The sequence below is a fragment of the Colias eurytheme genome, chromosome 6 (assembly GCF_061535395.1).
Source record: "Colias eurytheme isolate Ceu_HAF_F1 chromosome 6, ilColEury1 Martin Lab GWU primary, whole genome shotgun sequence".
Lineage (NCBI taxonomy): Eukaryota > Metazoa > Arthropoda > Insecta > Lepidoptera > Pieridae > Colias > Colias eurytheme.
The window spans coordinates 12,048,133-12,070,222 of record NC_142985.1 but is presented as its reverse complement, the minus strand read 5'-3'; the positions used below and the strand labels follow the sequence as shown (position 1 = coordinate 12,070,222).

Here is a 22,090-nt window from a genome sequence, read left to right as displayed (position 1 = left end):
TATTTAATCGCATTTAGCTACTGATAGTCTGAGATTCTGGTTGTATCTGGAGAATATCTCTTTTTATCTAGTGGATTCTGACAATCTGGAAGCAAGTAAAACTTTGAAATTAAATGTAATTGGACTTCAATACGAGCTTTGGTTTCCTTGTAAATCTTGTTTGCCAATCAAAACGTTTTCGAATCATAGAATACCTACAAAGGCTACTCAGCTGATTATTTGAAATCCCGACACATTCTTTTCATTTACTTTTTTAACATCAGAGCAAAACAATCTTAGAAGATGTTTCGATATCACTCACCATTATTGTCTTGACGTACTTACATTCTATATAATATCGTAGCTAGCAATGCCATCTCCAATACTCAAAAAAATTTTAAAGCACCAGCTCTAAACGAAATGACCGTCACACAGGCAAACAATAAACCAATCACGGTACAAAATCAACACGGCTAGCAAACATCGGACAATTTTTCCGCTTTGTCCAATCCCAGTTCATTCTTTCCTGGTCTATCACCTGAACCTTACCGTATTTGTACAGCGAAATTGAGAACGTGCTGTAATTGAATTGTAGCTGCTTCGAGCATAGACTATACATATGCTTCCAGTGTCGTATGGTCTGGGATTTATGCCTTAGGGCTGGCGCAGATATGGCGGAGCGCAGCGCAGAGCATTTTTCACTGTCAAACTACATATTATCGACACTGTCCTGATTAAAAAAATATTCATAAGCGCAGCACGCTCTCTACGCTATCCCATGTGATCGCTTCGATGCTCCTCCGGAATAAATTGTTATTTTATTTTCAATATTAATTGCATGAGATGTCGATAATTGCATGACCGTGAAAAAAACTCTGCGCTGCGCTCCGCCATATCTGCGCCGCGGCCGGCCCTTTAGGTTTACTAGTACAATGTTTTGCGTTGTGGGAAATAGAATAATTACGTTGAACCCTAAGGATTAGATGATTTCCTGGTACTTACACTGTATTCTGCTTTCATCATCATCATCATCATTCCAGCCTTTCAGGACGTCCACTGCAGGACATAGGCCTCCCCCAAAGATTTCCAAAACGACCGATCACCAGCGGCCTGAATCCAGCGGCTCCCCGCCACTTTGATCAGGTCGTCTGTCCATCGCGTTGTAGGCCGTCCCACACTGCGACGTCCTGTACGTGGTCGCCACTCAAGAACCTTTTTGCCCCAACGGCCATCGGTTCTGCGGGCTATATGCCCAGCCCAGCGCCACTTCAACTTACTAATACGGTGAGCTATGTCGGTGACTTTAGTTCTTTTGCGGATCTCCTCATTTCTGATTCGATCACGCAAAGAAACCCCGAGCATAGCCCGTTCCATAGCTCGTTGAGCGACGCGAAGCTTTTGCACCATGCCCGCGGTTAGCGACCACGTCTCAGATCCATAAGTCAACACCGGTAACACACACTGCTCGAAGACTTTCGTCTTCAGGCACTGAGGGATTTTGGACGAAAAGATGTTGCGTAGTTTCCCGAACGCTGCCCAGCCGAGTCGGATTCGACGATTGACCTCTTTCCCGAAGTTGGACTTACCTAACTGGACGCTTTGTCCCAGGTAAACGTATTCGTCAACAACTTCGAGAATAGAGTTTCCAACTGAAACCGGAGTGGGCACAACATGGACATTTGACATGATTTTCGTCTTGTCCATGTTCATGCTAAGGCCCACTTGTTGTGAAACTCTGTAGAGGCCACCGAGCATTGTATTGAGGTCTTCCAGGGATTCTGCCATGACTACGATATCGTCGGCAAATCGAAGGTGAGTAATGTACTCGCCATTAACATTGATGCCAAGTCCTTGCCAGTCCAGGAGCTTGAAGACATCTTCCAAAGCAGCGGTAAACAGTTTCGGAGAAATAACATCTCCTTGTCGGACCCCGCGCTGCAGAGGAATTGCCTTTGTGCAATGCTCCTGAACCCGGACTGACATAGTGGCGTTTTCATACAGACTTCTCAACACTTCGATATACCGATAGTCAATGCGGCAACGCTGAAGAGACCTCAATACGGCCCAAGTCTCGATCGAATCAAAGGCTTTTTCATAGTCCACAAACGCCAAGCATAATGGCAGATTATACTCCTCCGTCTTCTGTATAATCTGCCGCAGCGTATGTATGTGGTCCATGGTGCTAAAGCCTCTTCGGAAACCGGCTTGTTCGGGAGGCTGGAAGTCATCAAGCCTGCGTTCGAGACGATTCGTGATGACTCTCGAGAACAGCTTATAGACATGGCTCAGCAGTGATATTGGCCTGTAGTTCTTCAACAGGGTTTTGTCTCCCTTTTTGAAGAAGAGGACAACCATACTGCTGCTCCATGCTTTTGGCGCAGTGCCCTCGAGTAAGGTGGAAGTGAATAACCTCTGTAGCACTCTGAGGATTGGTTTGCCACCCGCTCTCAGAAGCTCAGATGTGATTCCATCCTCACCCGGCGCCTTGTTGTTTTTAAGCTGTTTGAGAGCCATCCTAATCTCGTACAGGCTGATGTCCGGGATATCTTCGGTGTAATGTCGGGTTAGTCGGGCTCTAGGATCTTTCGCCGGACTCGCAACAGGCTTAGCAATGGAGGTGTAAAGGTGTCCATAAAACTTCTCGACCTCGCCTAGTAGCTCCGGTTGAGACGACACAATTTTGCCACTATCCGTCTTCAGCTTAGTCAACCGGCTTTGCCCAATAGATCCATCTCTTGCGAACACTTTTGAGCCTTTATTTCGCTGTATCGCTTCTTCAATGTTTTTCGTATTGAAGGAGCGGATATCGTGTCGCAAGGACTTTGTAATTCGTCTATTGAGCTGCCTATATGACTTCGCTTCATCGGAAGTATTCAATAGCAAAGAGCGTCGCTCTGCCAGGAGCTTGAGGGTATGGTCGGAAAGTTTTTGTGTTCGATTCTTACGGGGAATCTTGCAGTGATGCAACCCTACCGTACGAATCGTTTCGATAAGCCTGTTGTTCATATCGTCCACAGATACGTCATCGCCTAGGCAAGCGAAGCGATTTTGGAGCTCGAGTTGAAAGCTTTCGGGGTTCTGAATTTGGGTGCGGAACGGTCGAAGAGTTGACTTAATCAAGCGAGACCTTTCGAGTTTCACATCTATATTCAATGTGCCTCTTACCATACGGTGATCGCTGCCGGTTTTGACCCTGTTGATCACAGAAACATCATTGAATATATGTCTCTTTGTAGTCATGATAAAGTCAATCTCATTCCTCGTTTTACCGTCGGGGCTTATCCAGGTCCACTTTCTATGCGGAGATTTCTGGAAAAAGGAATTCATCATGAAGAGTCCTTCTTTCTCCAGAAACTCAGCGAGCCTCTGGCCCCTCGGGTTGCGCTGCCCAAATCCAAATTGCCCCACTCTCAACTCATCATCGCCTCTTTTGCCCAGTTTCGCGTTGAAATCCCCCATCACAACATTGAAATGTGTTTTCGAGGTGTGTATGGCTTTACTGATGTCCTCATACATTACCTCCACATCTTCATCTGAGTGTGCCGAGGTCGGAGCGTAGACCTGAATAATCTTTAAAGAATATCTATCAGATATTTTGAGGATCAGGTACGCTACCCTGCTCGACACACTTTCGATGGATATGATGTTGTTAATGAGGGGTCTGCGAACGATAATCCCTATTCCACCTTGGGACTGTTGGTCGCCCTCCCGGTAGAAGAATAAATTACCGGATGTCAACGTTATCGTGTCCTCCCCCTGTCTTCGGACTTCTGATAACCCTATGACATCCCAGCGTAACTTACTCAATTCTTCTTCCAGCTCAACAATCTTTTCGTCCGTCCTCAACGTGCGTGCGTTGTATGTTACCAGGGCCAAGGGTCGTCGGGAGTGGTAGCCGGATCGCTTCCGGTGATTCTTAGCACCCCCCGCCCCGCCGTTACCATGGCCGCTACCGTAGCCAGGAATAGCGGAGCTGCCGGGTACTAGGGGCCTGGTTGTTGTTGCACTATTCATGTGTATTTTTTTTATGTGTATCTTTTTGGGGGGAAAGAATGCCAATACTCGCCACGCTTGGCAGGCGGGTTGGCGAGCGCAGTTGATGGTGGGGGAGATCATGCATAACGCTGCTGCCCGTTTGCATGTAGTTAACCCTTAGTCGCCTTTTACGACACCCACGGGTAGAGATGGGGTAGTGCTATTCTAGGCCGGCACCACACGGCACTGTACTGTACTGCACGGTATTCTGCTTTGGAATCGTTTAATTATGTTTAACCCCAGATTCTCGGATGAAAGGTTTTTACATTTCTGTGTAGACTGTAGGGTTTTGTAGCTACCAAACTATTCTGATTTATTTACTTATTAAAGTTTGACTAAATATGAAATACGAGATGCCGCTTAGATGGAAACGACAAATATACATATAATTTGCTATTATCAATTCAAGCCTAGAGTGAACAGTTACCTTCTAGGGAAGCGCGGGAAGATGGTACCATCTTAGACCACATCTCAGCTTAACGTCAGGCGAGATTGTGGTCAAGCGCTTCCCTATTCACAAAAAAAACATTACTTACATTATCTTTACTATAGTCTGTAAGTGCTAAGTAATAATTAACAAAATAAAAAGTATTACACCCCTCATTTATACCGGGAGTTAAACGAGAGGAATATAGAGAAACTTGAATCAATTGGACACTGCAGAGCATTAGTCCCAATCGATGTCGATTTAACTCTACACCACTTAGGATTTCAATTAATGAGCAACATGAAGAAAATTACTAACTAAGACTTAATAATTGTATTTTTAGTGTGTAGGAAAAAAAATAGAATTATTTTCTTACCTCTTACTATAACTATCTCTAGCTACTTATACCTTAAATATAATATGTATTTTGAGCGAGCAAATGCATTTTTTTAAATCAAATGGATTGTTTATTTGCATGATAATATACTACAATCTATAATTAATATTATAAAGCTGAAGAGTTTGTTTGCTGGAACGCGCTAATCTCAGAAACGATTTGAAAAATTATTTCACTGTTACATTGTCCATTTAACGAGAAAGGCATTATGTATTATATTTATGCAGGTAAAACCGCGGGGCACAGCTATTGTCGTGTACGAAAATACTAATTTAGTGCCCACTATGAAAAAATATCCGAATATTATACAACATATACAGGCCGTTTAAAGTCCCCAAAAATATCCGAATATTATTCACATACAGGGTGTTCCGAATCTCCAACGTTCCCGGATAATTCGGTTACGCTTTGCGATCCTTCACACTAATAGAATCGGTTGGTGTTGCCAAGTGACATACGATAAACAGATTTCAACTTATTGGACTTGCAAATTTGTTTTACCAGTTTATTTGAACGGACAACGGATTAGGCTTTAATTTAAATCATTTCGTGTTTCCTTTTGTGCAAGTAATTGGTAATTATACAGCGCGTGAAATATCTTTCGTGCTTTAAAATTAATAGGTTTATGTTGCTAATAGACATTAATAAAGAAATAAACACTGTTATTGTGTCAATTTTTCATGTTTAAAAAAAAACAGATTAAAATCCTACAGTATGCAATATTGACCTTATAATATTATGTAAGATTTTTTAAATTGATTTGAGGTATTAAATTTACAACTTAAAATATTATTTACAACATGAAACTTTCAATATTTTTACCTGTACAAAATGTTCAATTTCAATACCTATAAAGTATAAAATACATAAAGAAAACTACATCATGTATCACTTTACCATTTCTAGGAGATATTTCATTGGTACGATGAATTATTGCATCTATCCGTTTGATTGCATGCATATAGAATCGGGTTTCGTTCTATTTCCGCGATTTTTATTCCAAAGTATTTCGGAACGGAATGTTATTTGATCATACTGTATATTTACGTTGTTTTAGTAGTAAAGATGATTTATATGGCTTGTTAACTACGTAATACATAATTTATTGATAATTAAGAACATGTGCGATTTACACATAACTTGCTTTTGGAAAAAAAGGTCTTTTGGCATAAAAAGGTAGTTTCGCTTTTGCTTTTTTTATAAAACAGTAGGTGCCAAGTAAAACTTTTTATTTCTATTGATCACCAACAATCACTTCACCTATAAATGAAGGTAGGTACAACTTCTCGGAATGAGTGTTGAAGAAAGACAATTACCTAAAACTGATTTCGTTCTAGGAAAGACAATCTAAAACAATTGTTGAAGCCGGACGGGAAATTAGTGGAATTAATTAAAAGAATTAAACATTGTGTAGGTATAATGAAATTCGAAAACTCTCTTTCGTAAATTCGAAATCTCCGCCTGACATTTAATTATGTATTTACTTCAGCACTATTATATCTTCTTATATATAAAATTCTCGTGTCACAATGTTAGTCTGCATACTCCTCCGAAACGGGTGGACCGATTCTCATGAAATTTTCTGTGCATATCGGGTAAGTCTGAGAATCGGCCAACATCTATTTTTCATATGTACCACGGGCGAAGCCGGGGCGGACCGCTAGTATTACTATAAAATATTAAGTACATTACAAAATTGCGTTCAATTAATAAAGTCTACCGTGTAAATAATGTTGTCTAGGTATAGTTACCTAGTAATAGAGAAATAAAAAGTTATACCTTATTGAAAGCGATTGCTCAATATCCCCTTATTACGTGAATTCAAACTAACTTTTAAATGAAATAGCACACAGTTTGAGCGAAGAGTATCAATAGTCTCATTAAAACCGAGGCAAGTTCTACTTTCCCGCTGAAAATCTTGAAACTCGAAAATTGAGCTTTTATATCAGTTTATAACTTGTTTAATAAGCCTTTTTTGTTACAACTGCCTCAAAGGATTTTTAGATCTGAGCTTCAATAAAAGTTGGGAAAGTTTTCCTTGATTTTCTTATTCGTAGAATATCATATCATTGCTATTTGCTTTTACGGTTATTTACAGCTTTTGAGACTTTATAAAATGTTGAATTGTGAATTTTATACAAGGTGAAAGGTAAGACATTTGAAAAATTTAAATAGGAGAAAAAAATTTGGACTTTGTATGGAAATCTGTCAGCTGATTAGCGAAGTTTCCTTACAAAGTCCAATTTTTTTTTACGAATTCAGCAAAGTTGTAGAACAAAAGTTGTTCAGTTTCATGAGTAGAAGCTCCTGTCTAAATTTTTCAGCCGTCTTACCTTTCACCTTGTATATTACGAGAAACATCACTTCAAAGTCGCTTTCTCTGTCCCTATGTCACTATGTATGCTTAAATCTTTAAAATTACGCAACTGATTTTGATGCGGTTTTTTTAAAAGGTAGATAGTGATTAAAGAGGAAGGTTTTAATATAAAATTTATTAGGTTTTAGACAAAGCGGGCGAAGCCACGGGCGGTTAGCTAGTTTATAATAAATTCTTACAAATTACTTTTTTATTCCCTTTAATAAGAAAGTGATATTAGGTAACCAGAAAATTATGCAGTGTAGATAATTTTGATTTTAAAGTTCATATTTTGATATCTTATAAACTGACACTTCATTCAACATACATGACCTAATATTTAATGTAAAACCTTCACACAACTAACATACTAGCCTGACCAAACCGCAAATCCACGGCTTCTCAACTAAAACGAATACAAATGAATATTACATAAATGCCGGTTTACAGTGAATGCGATACAATTGAAATATAAACCTAGGCCACGCAGGTACCTACCAACCAACCACCCTCAGTAATCCTTCAAAGGGTCGGCCTCAGATTATCCGTGAAAACATACGAACTTTAACTCGATTCATTTCGTATTAATTGCTCGCTTTCAGTGTTAAATTACAAGAATGCTTGATGAACAATGGATAGCTTACTGAAAAAACATACGGGGGAAGTCAGGGCTTTCTGTCAATAAGCTACGTCATTTTTCTTTTAATTCAGGAAGCTAACGTAGGTATATAAGACGTTTTATGATATGGTTTTACAACTGTTAATTGGGCACAATAATAATGTGATTTAGATTTAGATTATATAGTTTCAAATAGCAAAACGATATTATGTAGATCACGTGATATTAGGATGCTTTGATCTTAAGATGTTAATATGGCTTCCACGATAAATAGCTTATACTTCTCGATAACGCACCTGTAATCTCTTTGTATTTCCCTCTCCCACACCTTCTCCCTTTGTGTAACAAATCTCCGTATTTTCCAATCGATGGCACGCATATAAATCATGACTAAATTCAACTCTAGGACGAATTATTAAGGCTCCACTATACCGCGACTCGTATAATCCTGCCACAAAGGAAAGCTCCAACGCTCTGGATTTCACGAATGTTTGCGAGTGTCATTTAAAATATTGTGGTTTGTAAAGGAATGGCGACAATGGACAGGCCTTTGTCAAAGACTTGGCCAGATCTATGAAATGGCATGAAAAAATGCCTCGAAAATATGCAGCTTTCAGTCGTAGGGTTATTGGGTTGGAATATTGGAGTGATCTCTGAAATTTGGTTTGGGTTTCGAAATATAGTGAAGAATAAGAATAATTATATGCAACTTAAGAATGTAAATATTTCAAAACTACCTCATCGTGGCATAGATGTATAAATGATGTTACAATTTTTGTTAGCAATTCATTAAATCTGTTGTTATACCCTTTTCCTCAAATACTTAATTTTCTGCTGCTTTGTATACTAAAAAGTGATAGACAATTATTCATCTATCTATTAATTAAGATTTAAGACTAATTCGAATGAATAGATTGAAGAAGAATTTATAATTATTAAACACAATCCCGCACTAATAGAATGAAACCAATAAATTGAAACAATATCCTAAAATCAAACACATATAGTAGACTGGGGTAGAAGCCTTTGAAAATAATGAAAAGATAAAAAAAATCGCAGTCGGATGAAACCCATTAGAAAAGGAGGGGAATATGATAAAAATGTAAGGAAAAATAAATTACGGTCAATCCGAGTTCGGGAAGCGGGAGGGGGGAGCTTTTAAGAGAAAAAAATGGTTTCTCTCGATTTCCGACAAAACTACAAGTCCTATAGAAAAAAGTTCAATGGCAAAGTTGTAGGTAATTAAAAGTTCTACAACTTTTGTATTCACAATTTTTTCACATAACCTAAAAATTTAGGTGAAAAATTCAAAAAACCAAGTTTTTGGTCTTTTATTTCTATCTACTTCAAAATTTATTTTTTTTCTACGAAATTTGGTGGAAACTTACTTTATTATGTCCCAAATACACTGTAATTTATTTGATTGAAAATATTTATTTTTTCGCCTTATTTTGAATTAATACCAAAAAAACAACCTAATTTTCAATCGAAAAGTCACCCGTCAAAATATCAGTTTTTTTCAAAAACTTGGGGTGCCTTTTATTCATTGAAATCTCTACTTTCATATGGTGTAAAAAAAAATAAACACCACCATAGTAAATGTTCTCAGGAAATGCATACAAACAGTGTGATAATGAGCTTTTACTAAATCAGGCACACTTCTTGAACTCTATATCTTCTCTTGTATCGGCTTTTCGGTAATATTTCAAAAGAAAAATAATTATCTGTTCTAAGTTTAATATTTTACAGCATATTCAAAAGCAAAATGATGTCGATAAAAACATTTCAGGTAGTTCGAGAAGTGTGCCTGATTTAGTAAAAGCTAATTTTCAGACTGTTTGTATGCATTTCCTGAGAACATTTACTATGGTGGTGTTTATTTCTTTTACACCATATGAAAGTAGAGATTTCAATGAATAAAAGGCACCCCAAGTTTTTGAAAAAAACTGATATTTTGACGGGTGACTTTTCGATTGAAAATTAGGTTGTTTTTTTGGTATTCATTCAAAATAAGGCGAAAAAATAAATATTTTCAATCAAATAAATTACAGTGTATTTGGGACATAATAAAGTAAGTTTCCACCAAATTTCGTAGAAAAAAAATAAATTTTGAAGTAGATAGAAATAAAAGACCAAAAACTTGGTTTTTTGAATTTTTCACCTATATTTTTAGGTTATGTGAAAAAATTGTGAATACAAAAGTTGTAGAACTTTTAATTACCTACAACTTTGCCATTGAACTTTTTTCTATAGGACTTGTAGTTTTGTCGGAAATCGAGAGAAACCATTTTTTTCTCTTAAAAGCTCCCCCCTCCCGCTTCCCGAACTCGGATTGACCGTAATTTATTTTTCCTTACATTTTTATCATATTCCCCTCCTTTTCTAATGGGTTTCATCCGACTGCGATTTTTTTTTGTTTCAAAAATTATCTACTCTAGTCTATAGGTACAGTTGATATATCTTACTTTTGATGACATTTAAAACTAGTTCAAATTAATAAAAACTAGAATGATATTATGATAAATACCACATTCCAGCACACAATCCATTCTTGAATAAGAATACAATACCCTAAAATCGAACACATCCAGATACAATCTTAAAAACCTCTAACCCAGTTAAGCAAACTACAATATTGACAGAAACTAATTGATTCACGCAGGTTTACTATTGTTTGAATAATGCTGTCCCAGCGGAGTAGAATCATTGATTAATGCTGAGAGAAACCTATCAAATGTAGGCTCCGTGATTGGTTTTTGCAGATTTATTATCTATCAAATCGAACCGTGTTCATGCGGTGTTCGTGTCGGTTTATCCATTTTGTACATTCGTTGTTGGTAGGACAACAATGTATTTTAACGACTGAAGCGTTTTGCCACAATGTGACGACATAAACGGAATTATGAATAATCTGTGTAGCACCTAAATCAGTGTTAGCAAACATAAATACCCTCTCTTTGAGGTATTTTGAAGGGTCCACTAGCGCTAAATCCGTTAGATACTAGATAATAAAATAGGCAAGCTTGGACTTCGAACCTTCTTAAAGGTCCACGAGACATAAAAATATATATTTATTCAATAAATATATAAAGTATACTAAAGCTGCGTCAAAGTGAAGCCACTAAAAGTGAATTGCTAACAAAAGGACCTCTCGCCCGCCAACAAATTTTGCCCACGTCACCGTAGCCACGTAAAAAATCATATCCATTACGATAAACCTGGGGTTACATTACTTTGCCTTTTGAAGCAGAAGATATAATTTTATTAGAATTTTAAACATGAAAATTATTAAAGTAAATTTTAAGACTTTTCTAGAGGTATGAAATTTTTCTGATTCATGAAACAAGGCAAGGATGTTATAATGTTAAAGTTTATTTAATACTAGAGGTCCGCCCCGGCTTCGCCCGTGGTAAATATTTCGCAATAAAAGGTAGCCTATGTCCTTTGACCTTTCTCGGGTATCAAAATATCTCCATACCAAATTTCATGCAAATTGGTTCAGTAGTTTAGGCGTGATTGAGTAACAGACAGACAGACAGAGTTACTTTCGCATTTATAATATTAGTATGTCTATCCAATGAAAAAAATGTTAAGGTCTAAATTAACACTACAGTCTAAAAATGTTTCGCCCCATTCATTCTAAATTTCCGTCCGTCTTCATTAATTTGATTCTTATCACCAAATTGATAGTAAACAAGATAATATGAAAGGTAGGTTTAAAGATAACTTCATAAACAAATAAAGTTTCCACAAACAATAATCAATCACAAATTTATTATACGACTAGCAATATTTAAGGATTTCGTAAAAGTAAGGAATATCCATTGAATCTAACCCGAGCCTTTGAACTCAAGTCGACGCGTTCTCGGATTCCTGAGTTACGAAGGTAAAAACAAATAGGTATGCCTATTTCCAACAATTTCACGCTTATATTCTTTTAACTTTCCTTTCCGGGAATTTTTCGTCCACTATTCTATACATAATTCTATTATAATAATTTTCACATTTGAATTGTGAAGTGATATTTTGTTCAAATAATTAGATAGGTACCTATGTCATGTTTTATTTTGCAAAACTTTTAAACGTGGGACAGCTAAAATTGTTGAATTATAATATTTTCGAGTTTTTGTAAATTGTTATAAAAATATATAACTACGAGATAAGGTAATATCACTGTAATTCGTAATTAATCATTAAATTCTATATTTTCTGTAATTTTCAAGCTGATTTATTTTAAAGTTGGCAACCCTTATTCAAGATCCAATTAAAATCGCATAACCTCAAAGGTTAGAATTTGAATGCTCACCCAATTCCCTTGTATTGAAACACAATCAATGACTTATATTATACCCTATATGATGTAGGTATTGCACGTCTTGTCTTTCTGTGCTATACAAATCAGAGATTACGACTGGGAGCCAGCTATACCGGCATTAGTTATGTATGAACAACGTGAAGTAAGAATAGTTACGGACGATATTGTTTTCGTTTTTTCTATTGAATATCGAATATGAGAACGATGAAGCTCTTTTTGTAGGTGCCTACATTCCCTTTGGACCTTCTTCTTATGATAATTTTACTGTGAATTATTAAAAATAATGTTTAATACACTCAATAAAATTTATGAAGAAAATTTACAACAAAACTAACCTGCGGTGTGACATGTCAGTCAGTCACACCGACTTTTATTACATTATACACTTATATCCTTCAAAGGAAATTGAGTGGCTCTTCAATTTCCCCACAGCAAACTTACCTATCCCATGCAAAACAAATTATATGACAAAGTAACGTAGGTATATAAAAATTCAATCCCCATGTTACCCGTTTACCGACGATCTATAGCTTCGTTTCCTTGATTAAATTCAGTGGTTAGAAGACACGTTAAAATTTCCCTCGAGAATCGGGATCAAAGCTATCTTTAAAGAGGAACTTTCGATGCACTTAGAAAGATTTAACGCTAAGCGCATCGCGTTAAACTACGTTGGGTATTTCACTTTGTGGAGACATTTGTATTCAAGTACAAAATGAACTAATTCTGCCGCGGATCGAATGAAAGAAATGTACTGGGTTGGGAAACTCTTTGTGTACGTAATGTACGAGGGAATTGGAAATTTGCTTCGGGTTAAGTACTTTGGTGAAGCGATTTTGTTGCTTAACGTCTGATTTATATATCGCTAAATATAAATAATAAAAAAGCCCTCTAATGCTGGTTAGACCATTTTTGCAATGAAGCTGTATACTGTCTAAGGAGTAAAATGTGAAGGAAAATTATTAACAAATAATTACATACCTACTTAAAACTGAACACCTACAAAAATATGCTCCTTAAATTACCGCATCACATTTTCGCGGATCCGTGTGGAATTCTAGATTCGCGCACAGATCAAACCCAGTCTGTCAAACTGATAGCAAACATTTCTATCGATTTGACCTGCATACCTCCCAGTCCATGAATTTAGACTTCAATTGAGTTTGAGCCACAGTTTAAGCTGGCAATATAGCTATGCCTTTTGCAGTGTATTAACATAATATTATAAGTCAAGATAGAAGGCTATGGAAATTTAGGCCTTATTAAGAGAACTAGCTTCCGCCCGCGACTCCGTCCGCGCGGAAAAATTAAGATTTTTTTTCTACGTATTTTTCCAGGAAAAAAGTATCCTATTTTATGCCCAGGATAATAAGGTATAATTATACCAAGTTTCATCGAAATCGAACCCTTAGTTTTCACGTGATGCCTTCACATACAGACAGACAGACAGACAAAAAATTTTTTTATCACATATTTGGGTTTGGTATCGATCCAGTAACTACTATTTATTTTTTCAATATTTTCAATGTACAGAATTGACCCTTCTACAGATTTATTATATGTATATAGATAAGGATAACAATAAAATTTACGAGAGTATTTTATAAAAAAAGTAGAGACCGTTAAATTAGTAAGTAGGTACTTAGTATTATATTTTTTAATTCTGTAGTACCTTGAGATGTAGGTACAGTAGGTACTGGTAGGTACATATGTCTTAAAATTTGCAATTAAAGGATTTCAGGCGTAAGCTATTCACCCTTCATGTGCTGGTTCACTCTGGGCACTTTCTATCCTCTGCCGTATCTGCTTATCTGTTTTTTATTCGGTTTCTCCAATGGATAGTGGATCTCAAGGAAACTTTTAATAGGTACATTTTATTTACGAGCGAAAAGCTAGGATTGGTTAATTAGTTTAGGGTATTAATAATTAATTCGATGCATAAAATTAGTGTCACAAAAGGGAATTATTTGCATTACTTAATTGTTTACCTCATTTTATTAATCATTTGTGTTAAGATGGAACCAAGATTTAAATGTCACCGCAAAAAACATGCATGCAACTATCGCCTTTTCTCCTCGGAAATACAGCCTAGCATTGCAAGCCTATTCTTGCAAACAACACTGATTTTGACGAGGAGTATAAACGCTAAAATTTTACTTAATTATTCGACAAAGGAGCCAGTAACAAAGTGATGCCATCCAATTAAAGGAGGCCTCTTGAGGGGTAACATTTGATGCAACCTCAAAGATCTCTACGCAATGGACTTCTCCCGCCATAAAACTCTTTTTAGATTAATTAGACTTTGTACCTTTACGGCGCGTCATAAAGTTTTATTTAGCGAAATGGCTTGTATTTCAGCCATGTTTTTAAGTTTTTTACTTTATCTTGTGTACATAATAAACATTGTTGCGTGCATTATTCTTATAGTGCAGTGTACAGTGCAATGAATATTTGAACATTTGAATTTTTAATAGTTACGAATTTATATACATAGTTTGATAATTCTGTACCTACGGGTACGTACTCATCTGAAAAGTAGGTAGGTAACAATATTATTTACGTAGTCACATACAAGGTCATATTCTATCATTGCATACAATATTATCATGAAAATATTATGTTGCATGTACGTTGCATGTCTCCATTCAACTTCGTCCAGCTGTTGACATAATAATATAAATAATTAGTTATATAAAGTAAATGTATACAGCGGCTAATACCTACCTAAGTATATTATTACAATATTTCAGATCACTTGGGAATAATCAGGAGATTGAGCGGCTACAGAACATAGGTCATAATCTAATTATGGAATTTTGCGTGTTTGAATAATTATTATGGCTCTTTTTAAATTCGTTATATTTAAACACATTTAGATTTTTAAGCTATTGCATAGGAGTCGATACATATCTATCAAACTCCGGTAAGTCCATTTTAACAGAAATGTGGGAATCGAGGTATTTTTAATAACTTAAAAAAACAATATGTTTGGACCTTTATAATTTATGACGGATATAATATAAGTAATACATTAGAATTATTATTTTTACGAAGAAAAATAAATGTATTAAGTACTTGATGATTATGCCACTAAATTATATTTAAATCTGGACATACAGGCGTTTGATATGTACCAGCAAAACTTACCGGGATTTGAAAAACATCGTCTTGGACATGGACGTATAAAAAAAGACGGACGGTATATCGCCTAAACATTGAGTGAAGCCTAGTAATGGCGGCGAAGCATCCTTGTGTGTGTGCCATGTTGCCATGGCAACAGCTGTGTTGATGTCAATGGCGGCTGTATTTTTTTCTATAAATTTTGCCGTAATAATTTTGTCATTAAAACATAAAAGAAATAACTTGCTTCCCTGTGGAATGTAATCCCTTGTGTTTTGTTATTTAAAATTGTACTGTTGCGACACCATTTAACCACGCAAGACGGCATTTTAAATATTTTTTTTGAAACAGTGACGCAGTTAATCAGTCGGTAGTTCACGACGTAATGGCGGCCGACTAGCTTACTATGTGAGAGTGTGTGCGTGTTTATTGTCTTTACACGATCGCTAGCTTACTATGGTGGCTTCACGTTGTTTGTTCGTAATACGGCGTCCGTCTTTTTTTATACGTCCATGGTCTTGGACTTACAGAAGTTTGAAATATCTCTAATGGACTTACAGGGATTTGATAAAAAATCAGTTTTGGGACGTACTGAGGTGATGGAAATGGGTAAATAGTTCGTCGCGTTGTAAGTATTGGACATTAAAATAAAATATGTAAATTAAAAGATACAAATTATTATTATTATTAACCTTTATCATCCCACTGCTGGGCAAAGAGAGAGGTCAATAAATCAAAACGGTTGAAAAAATCTCAGTACGGCCCTGGGCTTCATGGCTGGGAATTACTACTGTGCGTGTGCTGTGCGTCTAGTTTCATTTATCTTTTAGCTGTTTTCTGGGCCTTGTCTGTTTTAGCTTTTGGTATTGTTTTTTTCCTTGCTTTGTCTACAACCACCACCTCTATAGTAAAACTGTTTTCTTCCATCATTTATCAATAAAAACGATTTAAAAGCATTGGTCACACGTGTTAGCTTCAACAAAATTAAGAGAAATGGCAGCCATCTTAGTGCCATACTGCGCTGTGATTGGTCGAAATGGACTTGCCTGAGTTTGATAAACCACTGTCGATGGACATATCGGAGTTTGAAAAAAAAAATTTACTTTAAACCTTATTTTAATAGAGATACGATTGACTTACCTAAATTTGAAAAGTAGAGACTGGTTTAGTTTTACAATTCAAAATTGGCGCCATTGTTATCTCAATTTTGGCGGGGAGTGGACTTACCGGAGTTTGATATGTATCGACTCATTTATTTATTAGCTTCTATCGCGGGCCTTGAGCGCGGGGACTGAATCCAGAAATTCCGTAACGAAAAAACCTCACGCTTCCCACTCCGACGGGCACGGAGGTGTGGCTTGAAGGCATAGCATGCAATAGCTTTACCGCGGCAGTCCCCGAGTACCACACGTCTTTATTATTTTGTATAATATGTATGTATTTGTATTAGCTGGTACCAATTATAGCCCAAAACTTAATTTGGAGGGAATATTAAGAAACTGAAAATGACTTTGATATTATGATATGATATAGATTAGATGATAATATGATAATATTATTTTTATTAGGAAATGTTATAAAAAAATAGGCAGGTGTGCAAATTATTAAAAATAAATAAATACCTAATTAACCTGTGTAATTAACCCTGTGAATAAACCCGCCTAATTTATTTTCAACTGGCCACATTATTTATTTTCAACTGGCCACATTGAACTCAAATAAATAGCTCTGGACTAGCAACACTGTATCAAAGTGTTGCGTTTAGAAATATTTCACAGCAAAAGTCAAAACATAAAGAAATATTATGTAATTTTTATTTAATATAATTTCCTATCTACATAATATCTCCATACTATTGCTTTTTTTTATTCAACTGAATCAAATAATTAGAATTTTACCACAGTTCTGAAATTCTAGGAGAAGTCGTTTCAAAACAAAATTAATTTCTGAACGTAAGCGTTCTTCGTTCCGTAATCCGTTGACGTTTAACAAAGTTTCGAAAGAGCTTCACGAACAAAGAATATACTACTCACCTTCGGCGAGAAGAATGACAACTTCATACAAAAAAAAAGAAACGAAGACGATTGATCCGCCATCTAGTTGGTACCCCCTTAAACTATTTACTGGCGGGCTTTTCAAACTTTAAATAGTCGCATGACTTGAAAATTGATAAAAATTTTATTCTATGATCCATCAGGTATGAAAAAATATGTACTTACACACAAATTATATGTATTTAAAGTACATATTTTTTCAAAGCTGATGGAATATCAAGTTCAAGGAAAGGTTTTGCTAAAAAAAACAGCAAAGTGTTCTAGGAAATGTTTAATAATTATTATAATTAGTTTAAAAATTAACATTAACATTAACTAGAATAAGTACCGTTTATATTCCAATAACATTATCAACAGTACATCACATCAGTGATTCTTATTACTACAGGATAAAATAATTGAATGAAATGAACCAATTTTTTATATTTTTAGGATTTTCTTCTAAAATATTCACAAAAATCTTCAAAAATTCCAAGCAGTTTTGTCGCTGACAAAAAATCGTTCGTGGCCGGCCTCCTTAAAGCTCAAGACATACTGCTATCGAATCCGTGTCGGAGGCGAAGTGGGATAGTTTGTATCCTGAGATTGTATGAACCCTGCCACATTGGCTGAAATGCGTGCCGTTACCGAATCTCAATCTCACTATCCCGCTTCGCATCCACCACGGATTCGATGGCAGTGTATCTCTGGAGCTTAGTAGTGGAAAAGTTATACAACATGATAAAGGGGTTTGGGTAAAGTTGGCGTCGTGATGAACTTTCGCGGCCCGTGATAAAATTTGGATATTTTAAATGAGCAATATATTGTGAGCAAAAGTTAAGTATTATGAACATAAATCTCGTAACGTATTAGGAACAGAGATATTTGGTTTTGTATTATTCATTTGCCTAGAATTTAGATTATTTATTATAAGATTTTTCTGAGATTCTTAGGTTTCTCCGTTATTTACGAATTCTAATCCAAACGATGTTTATAAAAGCTTAAATACACGCAAGATATTGCTCTTTTTAAAATATCCAAGTTTCATCACTTGCCGCGAAAGATCATAACGACGCCACTGGCCCATACAAAAATACCCAAACCCCTTTATTTATAATTTTACACATGTTTAAGAATTTTAATTTTTTTCTTCAACGCTGCTGCCGATGCCTCGTATTCAGAAAGAAAGCTTGAAACTTATAAGCGCTTATAAGCGCTTATCGGCGCTTATAAACGCTGGTAACCCGCGCAGGAAAATATATGAACATGCGCTTATAAGCGCTGATAGGCGCCGACAAGTTTCAACAAGTTTCAACAAACTTGTCGGCGCCGATCAGCGCTTATAAGCGCATGTTCATATTTTCTGAATACGCCCTTAGCAATTTTGCAGTACATGCCAGCTGCCACAGAGTGACTTAAAACCTGAGCTGCGAGACTAACTCTCATTTTTTGTTTTGAGTTAGTAGGAGCTAAGTGTTCAGTCCGAAGTTTTGGGGCAAAAACAAAATGGTCATTTTGTGAATCAAGGTCATAGAACTCTTTTATGTGGGTCCATTTCGCAATACCTGGAATTAGAAAAAAGAGCCTTATAAGTATGTATGCATTTATGTACCAAAATAATTATATTTTAATCATTACATGCAGTCAGAAATATATATAATTTTTTCAAAATCAAAGCGAGCTAAGTCACGGTACAAGCATAGCTAGTTACTGCATAAAATGTATATAAATCACACAAACATACTTCACACATCACACATCCATACTAATAATATAATGCGAAAGTAACTCTATCCATCTGTCTGTTACTCAATCACGCCTTAACTACTGAACCAATTTGCATGAAATTTGGTATAGAGATATTTTAATACCCGAGAAAGGACATAGCTACTTTTTACCCCTGGAAACAGGATAGGTTTTATCCCGGAAATCCCACGGGAACAGGAACTATGCAGGTTTTTCTTTGACTGCGCGGGCGAAGCTGCGGGTGGAAAGCTAGTACATAATATAATATACTAGGGGTCCACCCCCGCTTCGCCCGTGGTACATATTTTGCAATAAAAAGTAGCCTATGTTCTTTCTCAGGGTCTAAAGATTGTTTGTGCCAAATTTCATCAAAATCGGCCCAGTAGTTTATGAGCCTATTCATTACAATCAAACAAACAAACAAAGTTTTCCTTTTTATAATGTTAGTGTAGACAAACACTGATTATAAAATTAGCTTCTGCCCGTGGCATATTGATATTGATTACTTATGACATCCAAACTTTAGCATTTATTATATTGCATTGCGTTATTTACATGTGGGTAAAAGCCTGCTCCATCTGGCTCCATCTTTCTTTTCCATGTAAACCACAGACTGCGGCAGTACCTAAATTATATTATTAGAAGAATTATGATTAGTGATTCTTACCTTCACCAACTTTTCCATCAGAACTGATATTGGTTTTAGATTTGATGTTGTATTTCATAAATAAATTTCTGAAGCATTTCAACAGATGAGGGGCATCAAAAAGTGTGACAACATTATGGTTGTAGATTTCAATTTGAGGATTTTCTGGAGTAGCTCCTAGTGTCCCTAGAGCTTTTCTATTTACTCCATCCATATCACATACTGTTGCTGAAACATTTATATTGACTTCGAAGCAGTGGTAGAGAACCTTAAAATATAAAATAATAATTAGCTCTGAAAACAGTGAAAATTTAAGAATATAAAAATAAAAGTTGCATTTAATTTATTTACCTCTTTGATCAAGACCGAAAGTCTGTCTGCAGTAACAGATGACCCAGATAAATAAAAAGCAACTGGTTGTTTAATTTGTTTACGGATACCACTCAACATGAAAACAAGAGCATAACATGCTACTTGAGATGATCTACCCTGTAATCCGTGATCCTGGTAGCCATCAATTAAATCATTTTTGTTATTGTATAATAAATGCTTCCTTATTGATATTTCATCAAATGACAAAATAAATTCATTGTCTTTTTGTTTCAGATTTTTTGAAACTTTTTTCAACATTTCAAATATTTTTTTATTTATTCCCACCTTTAAATCAAAAAGCTGCAGCAATTTTTTTAGAGATGATGGTGAGGGCAGTATTATTAATCTCCGTAGAAGATTATAACATGTTGGTGGCACCTCGTCATTCTTTAATTTGGTAATTGTATTTCTTAATTTGCATATTTTTTGCATAAATTTCCGACATTTTGTCATATAATATCTTTGTTTTGAGATTGTCTCATTAGGGTCAAATTCTTGGGGTAAATGTGATGAACCAGGCTTTGTGTCAACTTCTTCTTTAGAAAAGGAAGGACCAGGTGTTGGATCAACCCTTCTTTGTGAAGCAATATTTATAACAATATTTGTTTGTTCACAAAGAACGGACCTTGATGTACCAGGTGAAGCATCATCCTTATTGCTTAGAACAACATTTCCAGAGTCAGACAACCTGCTTACGGGATTCAGAACAACTCTCTGTAAATAAATAAATAAAAATTCTTATTTAAACAATTCAGGTAAATCACTAAGAAATTAAGGATGCCATAATATAAAGCTATATGTATAGTATAGCATAGTATAAAAGTATAGCTGGGCACCACAACGTATGTGTAATGTAATATTATATCACTTTCATTGGACTTTAGTCCGAATGTATCAGTATTGTGCTGTAATATGAAGCTTTACATTATAGCAGCAGCCGTCTTGTTTGTATGTTGTAGCTGTATTGTAAGTATAACCTGCGCAGATAAAGAATAGATCTGAAAATGGTGGCGGATACTTATTAGACGCCATTTACAGATCTATACTCTATCTGCACGTCTTATAACATAAAACAGAACATTTACCTTAACATCCTCTGGTACGGCTGATCTTAGCAGCTTTTTAGCATTATAATCCCTAAATGAGCATGGTTTAAAATGTTGATCACACAGCATATAGTGTTCTGTGAAGAGTTTTCTCAGGAATTCTGAGGTGCGGTTTTTATCGGGGAAACAATATTTCGCCCACAATTCACAACTGAAAAAAAAGTTAAGCAATGTAGTTCAACAGATCAAAATGTCAATATTCATACAAGTTAACAAAATAAGTTTTAGTTTGTTTAACATACCGAAGCATGTTAGTTGTTCACGGTCGGGGAAAACGATACAACTTAACACGCGAGTCCTTAGCAGGAGAACGTCCGCACTTCACACACTTCCTTTGATTTTCCTTCATTTTGGGAGTCTCTATCTCAAACGAAAGAATCACCACACAGATTAGGTTAGGTATGCCGCACAATGTAATATTTGCTAGTAAACGGAGGAGCGGAACTCAACTCAACGTTAATACTACAAATTATCACAAAAACAAGAACCAAAACCTATCAAAAACACCCAACAACGCTAGAAAACACCACGCAACAAATGAAAACAAAAATCCGCCATTTGTCAAGCTTTGGGTTGCCAATTTCGTACTTCGAATTCCACTTACTATTCCACTAAGTCTAACATTTGCAAAAATAAAGTTTATTAGCAGTAGCAAATTTATTGATATGTAATAACTATGTATCTTTATTTATCTCTTATATAAATATTTGCACTTAGAACTTGTTTATATTTCTTAATGAAAATTTTATACTTGTTCTTTGCTTACTTTCTCCCCAAATCAGGAATTGGCATTTTCATTTGGTAATACAGAAGTTCTATAATTTTTTAGTGTTGCCGTATCATAATAATATATTATTTTTTTATGACCACACTTGCTCGTACTTCCTGTGCTCGTACCCCCAAAGGTATGTTGCATAGATCGTGGAACAAAGTGAACGCCCC

The 22,090-nt window shown here is 35.8% G+C and overlaps 2 protein-coding genes across 2 annotated transcripts; both read right to left on the bottom strand.

The window, feature by feature from the left end:
* Window positions 1–17,555: 17,555 nt before the first annotated feature.
* LOC149908076 (uncharacterized) lies at window positions 17,556–20,410 on the bottom strand. Its single transcript, XM_090103204.1, has 3 exons — window positions 20,022–20,410; window positions 19,692–19,938; window positions 17,556–18,843 (listed from the first exon to the last, which is right to left on the bottom strand). Exons 1-3 carry the CDS (start codon window positions 20,298–20,300, stop codon window positions 18,590–18,592), a joined length of 780 nt encoding a protein of 259 aa, XP_089959330.1. The 5' UTR covers window positions 20,301–20,410; the 3' UTR covers window positions 17,556–18,589.
* LOC149908075 (uncharacterized) lies at window positions 20,335–22,087 on the bottom strand. The gene is made up of 4 exons (XM_090102641.1): window positions 21,391–22,087; window positions 21,128–21,299; window positions 20,408–20,756; window positions 20,335–20,342 (listed from the first exon to the last, which is right to left on the bottom strand). The coding sequence occupies exons 1-4, from the start codon at window positions 21,396–21,398 to the stop codon at window positions 20,335–20,337; spliced, it is 537 nt and encodes a 178-aa protein (XP_089958767.1). The 5' UTR covers window positions 21,399–22,087.
* Between the last annotated feature and the right edge of the window lie 3 nt (window positions 22,088–22,090).

Excerpts from the sequence above, each read along its gene's own strand:
- LOC149908075 (XM_090102641.1), bottom strand. Across the intron at positions 20,757-21,127 it reads CCGTACCAGAGGATGTTAAG|AGAGTTGTTCTGAATCCCGT; the intron begins GTAAATGTTCTG and ends ATTTATTTACAG.
- LOC149908076 (XM_090103204.1), bottom strand. The coding sequence starts at position 20,300 with ATGTTGAAAAAAGTTTCAAAAAATCTGAAACAAAAAGACAATGAATTT. Across the intron at positions 19,939-20,021 it reads TTTCGGTCTTGATCAAAGAG|GTTCTCTACCACTGCTTCGA; the intron begins GTAAATAAATTA and ends TTATATTTTAAG. Across the intron at positions 18,844-19,691 it reads TGATGGAAAAGTTGGTGAAG|GTATTGCGAAATGGACCCAC; the intron begins GTAAGAATCACT and ends TTCTAATTCCAG.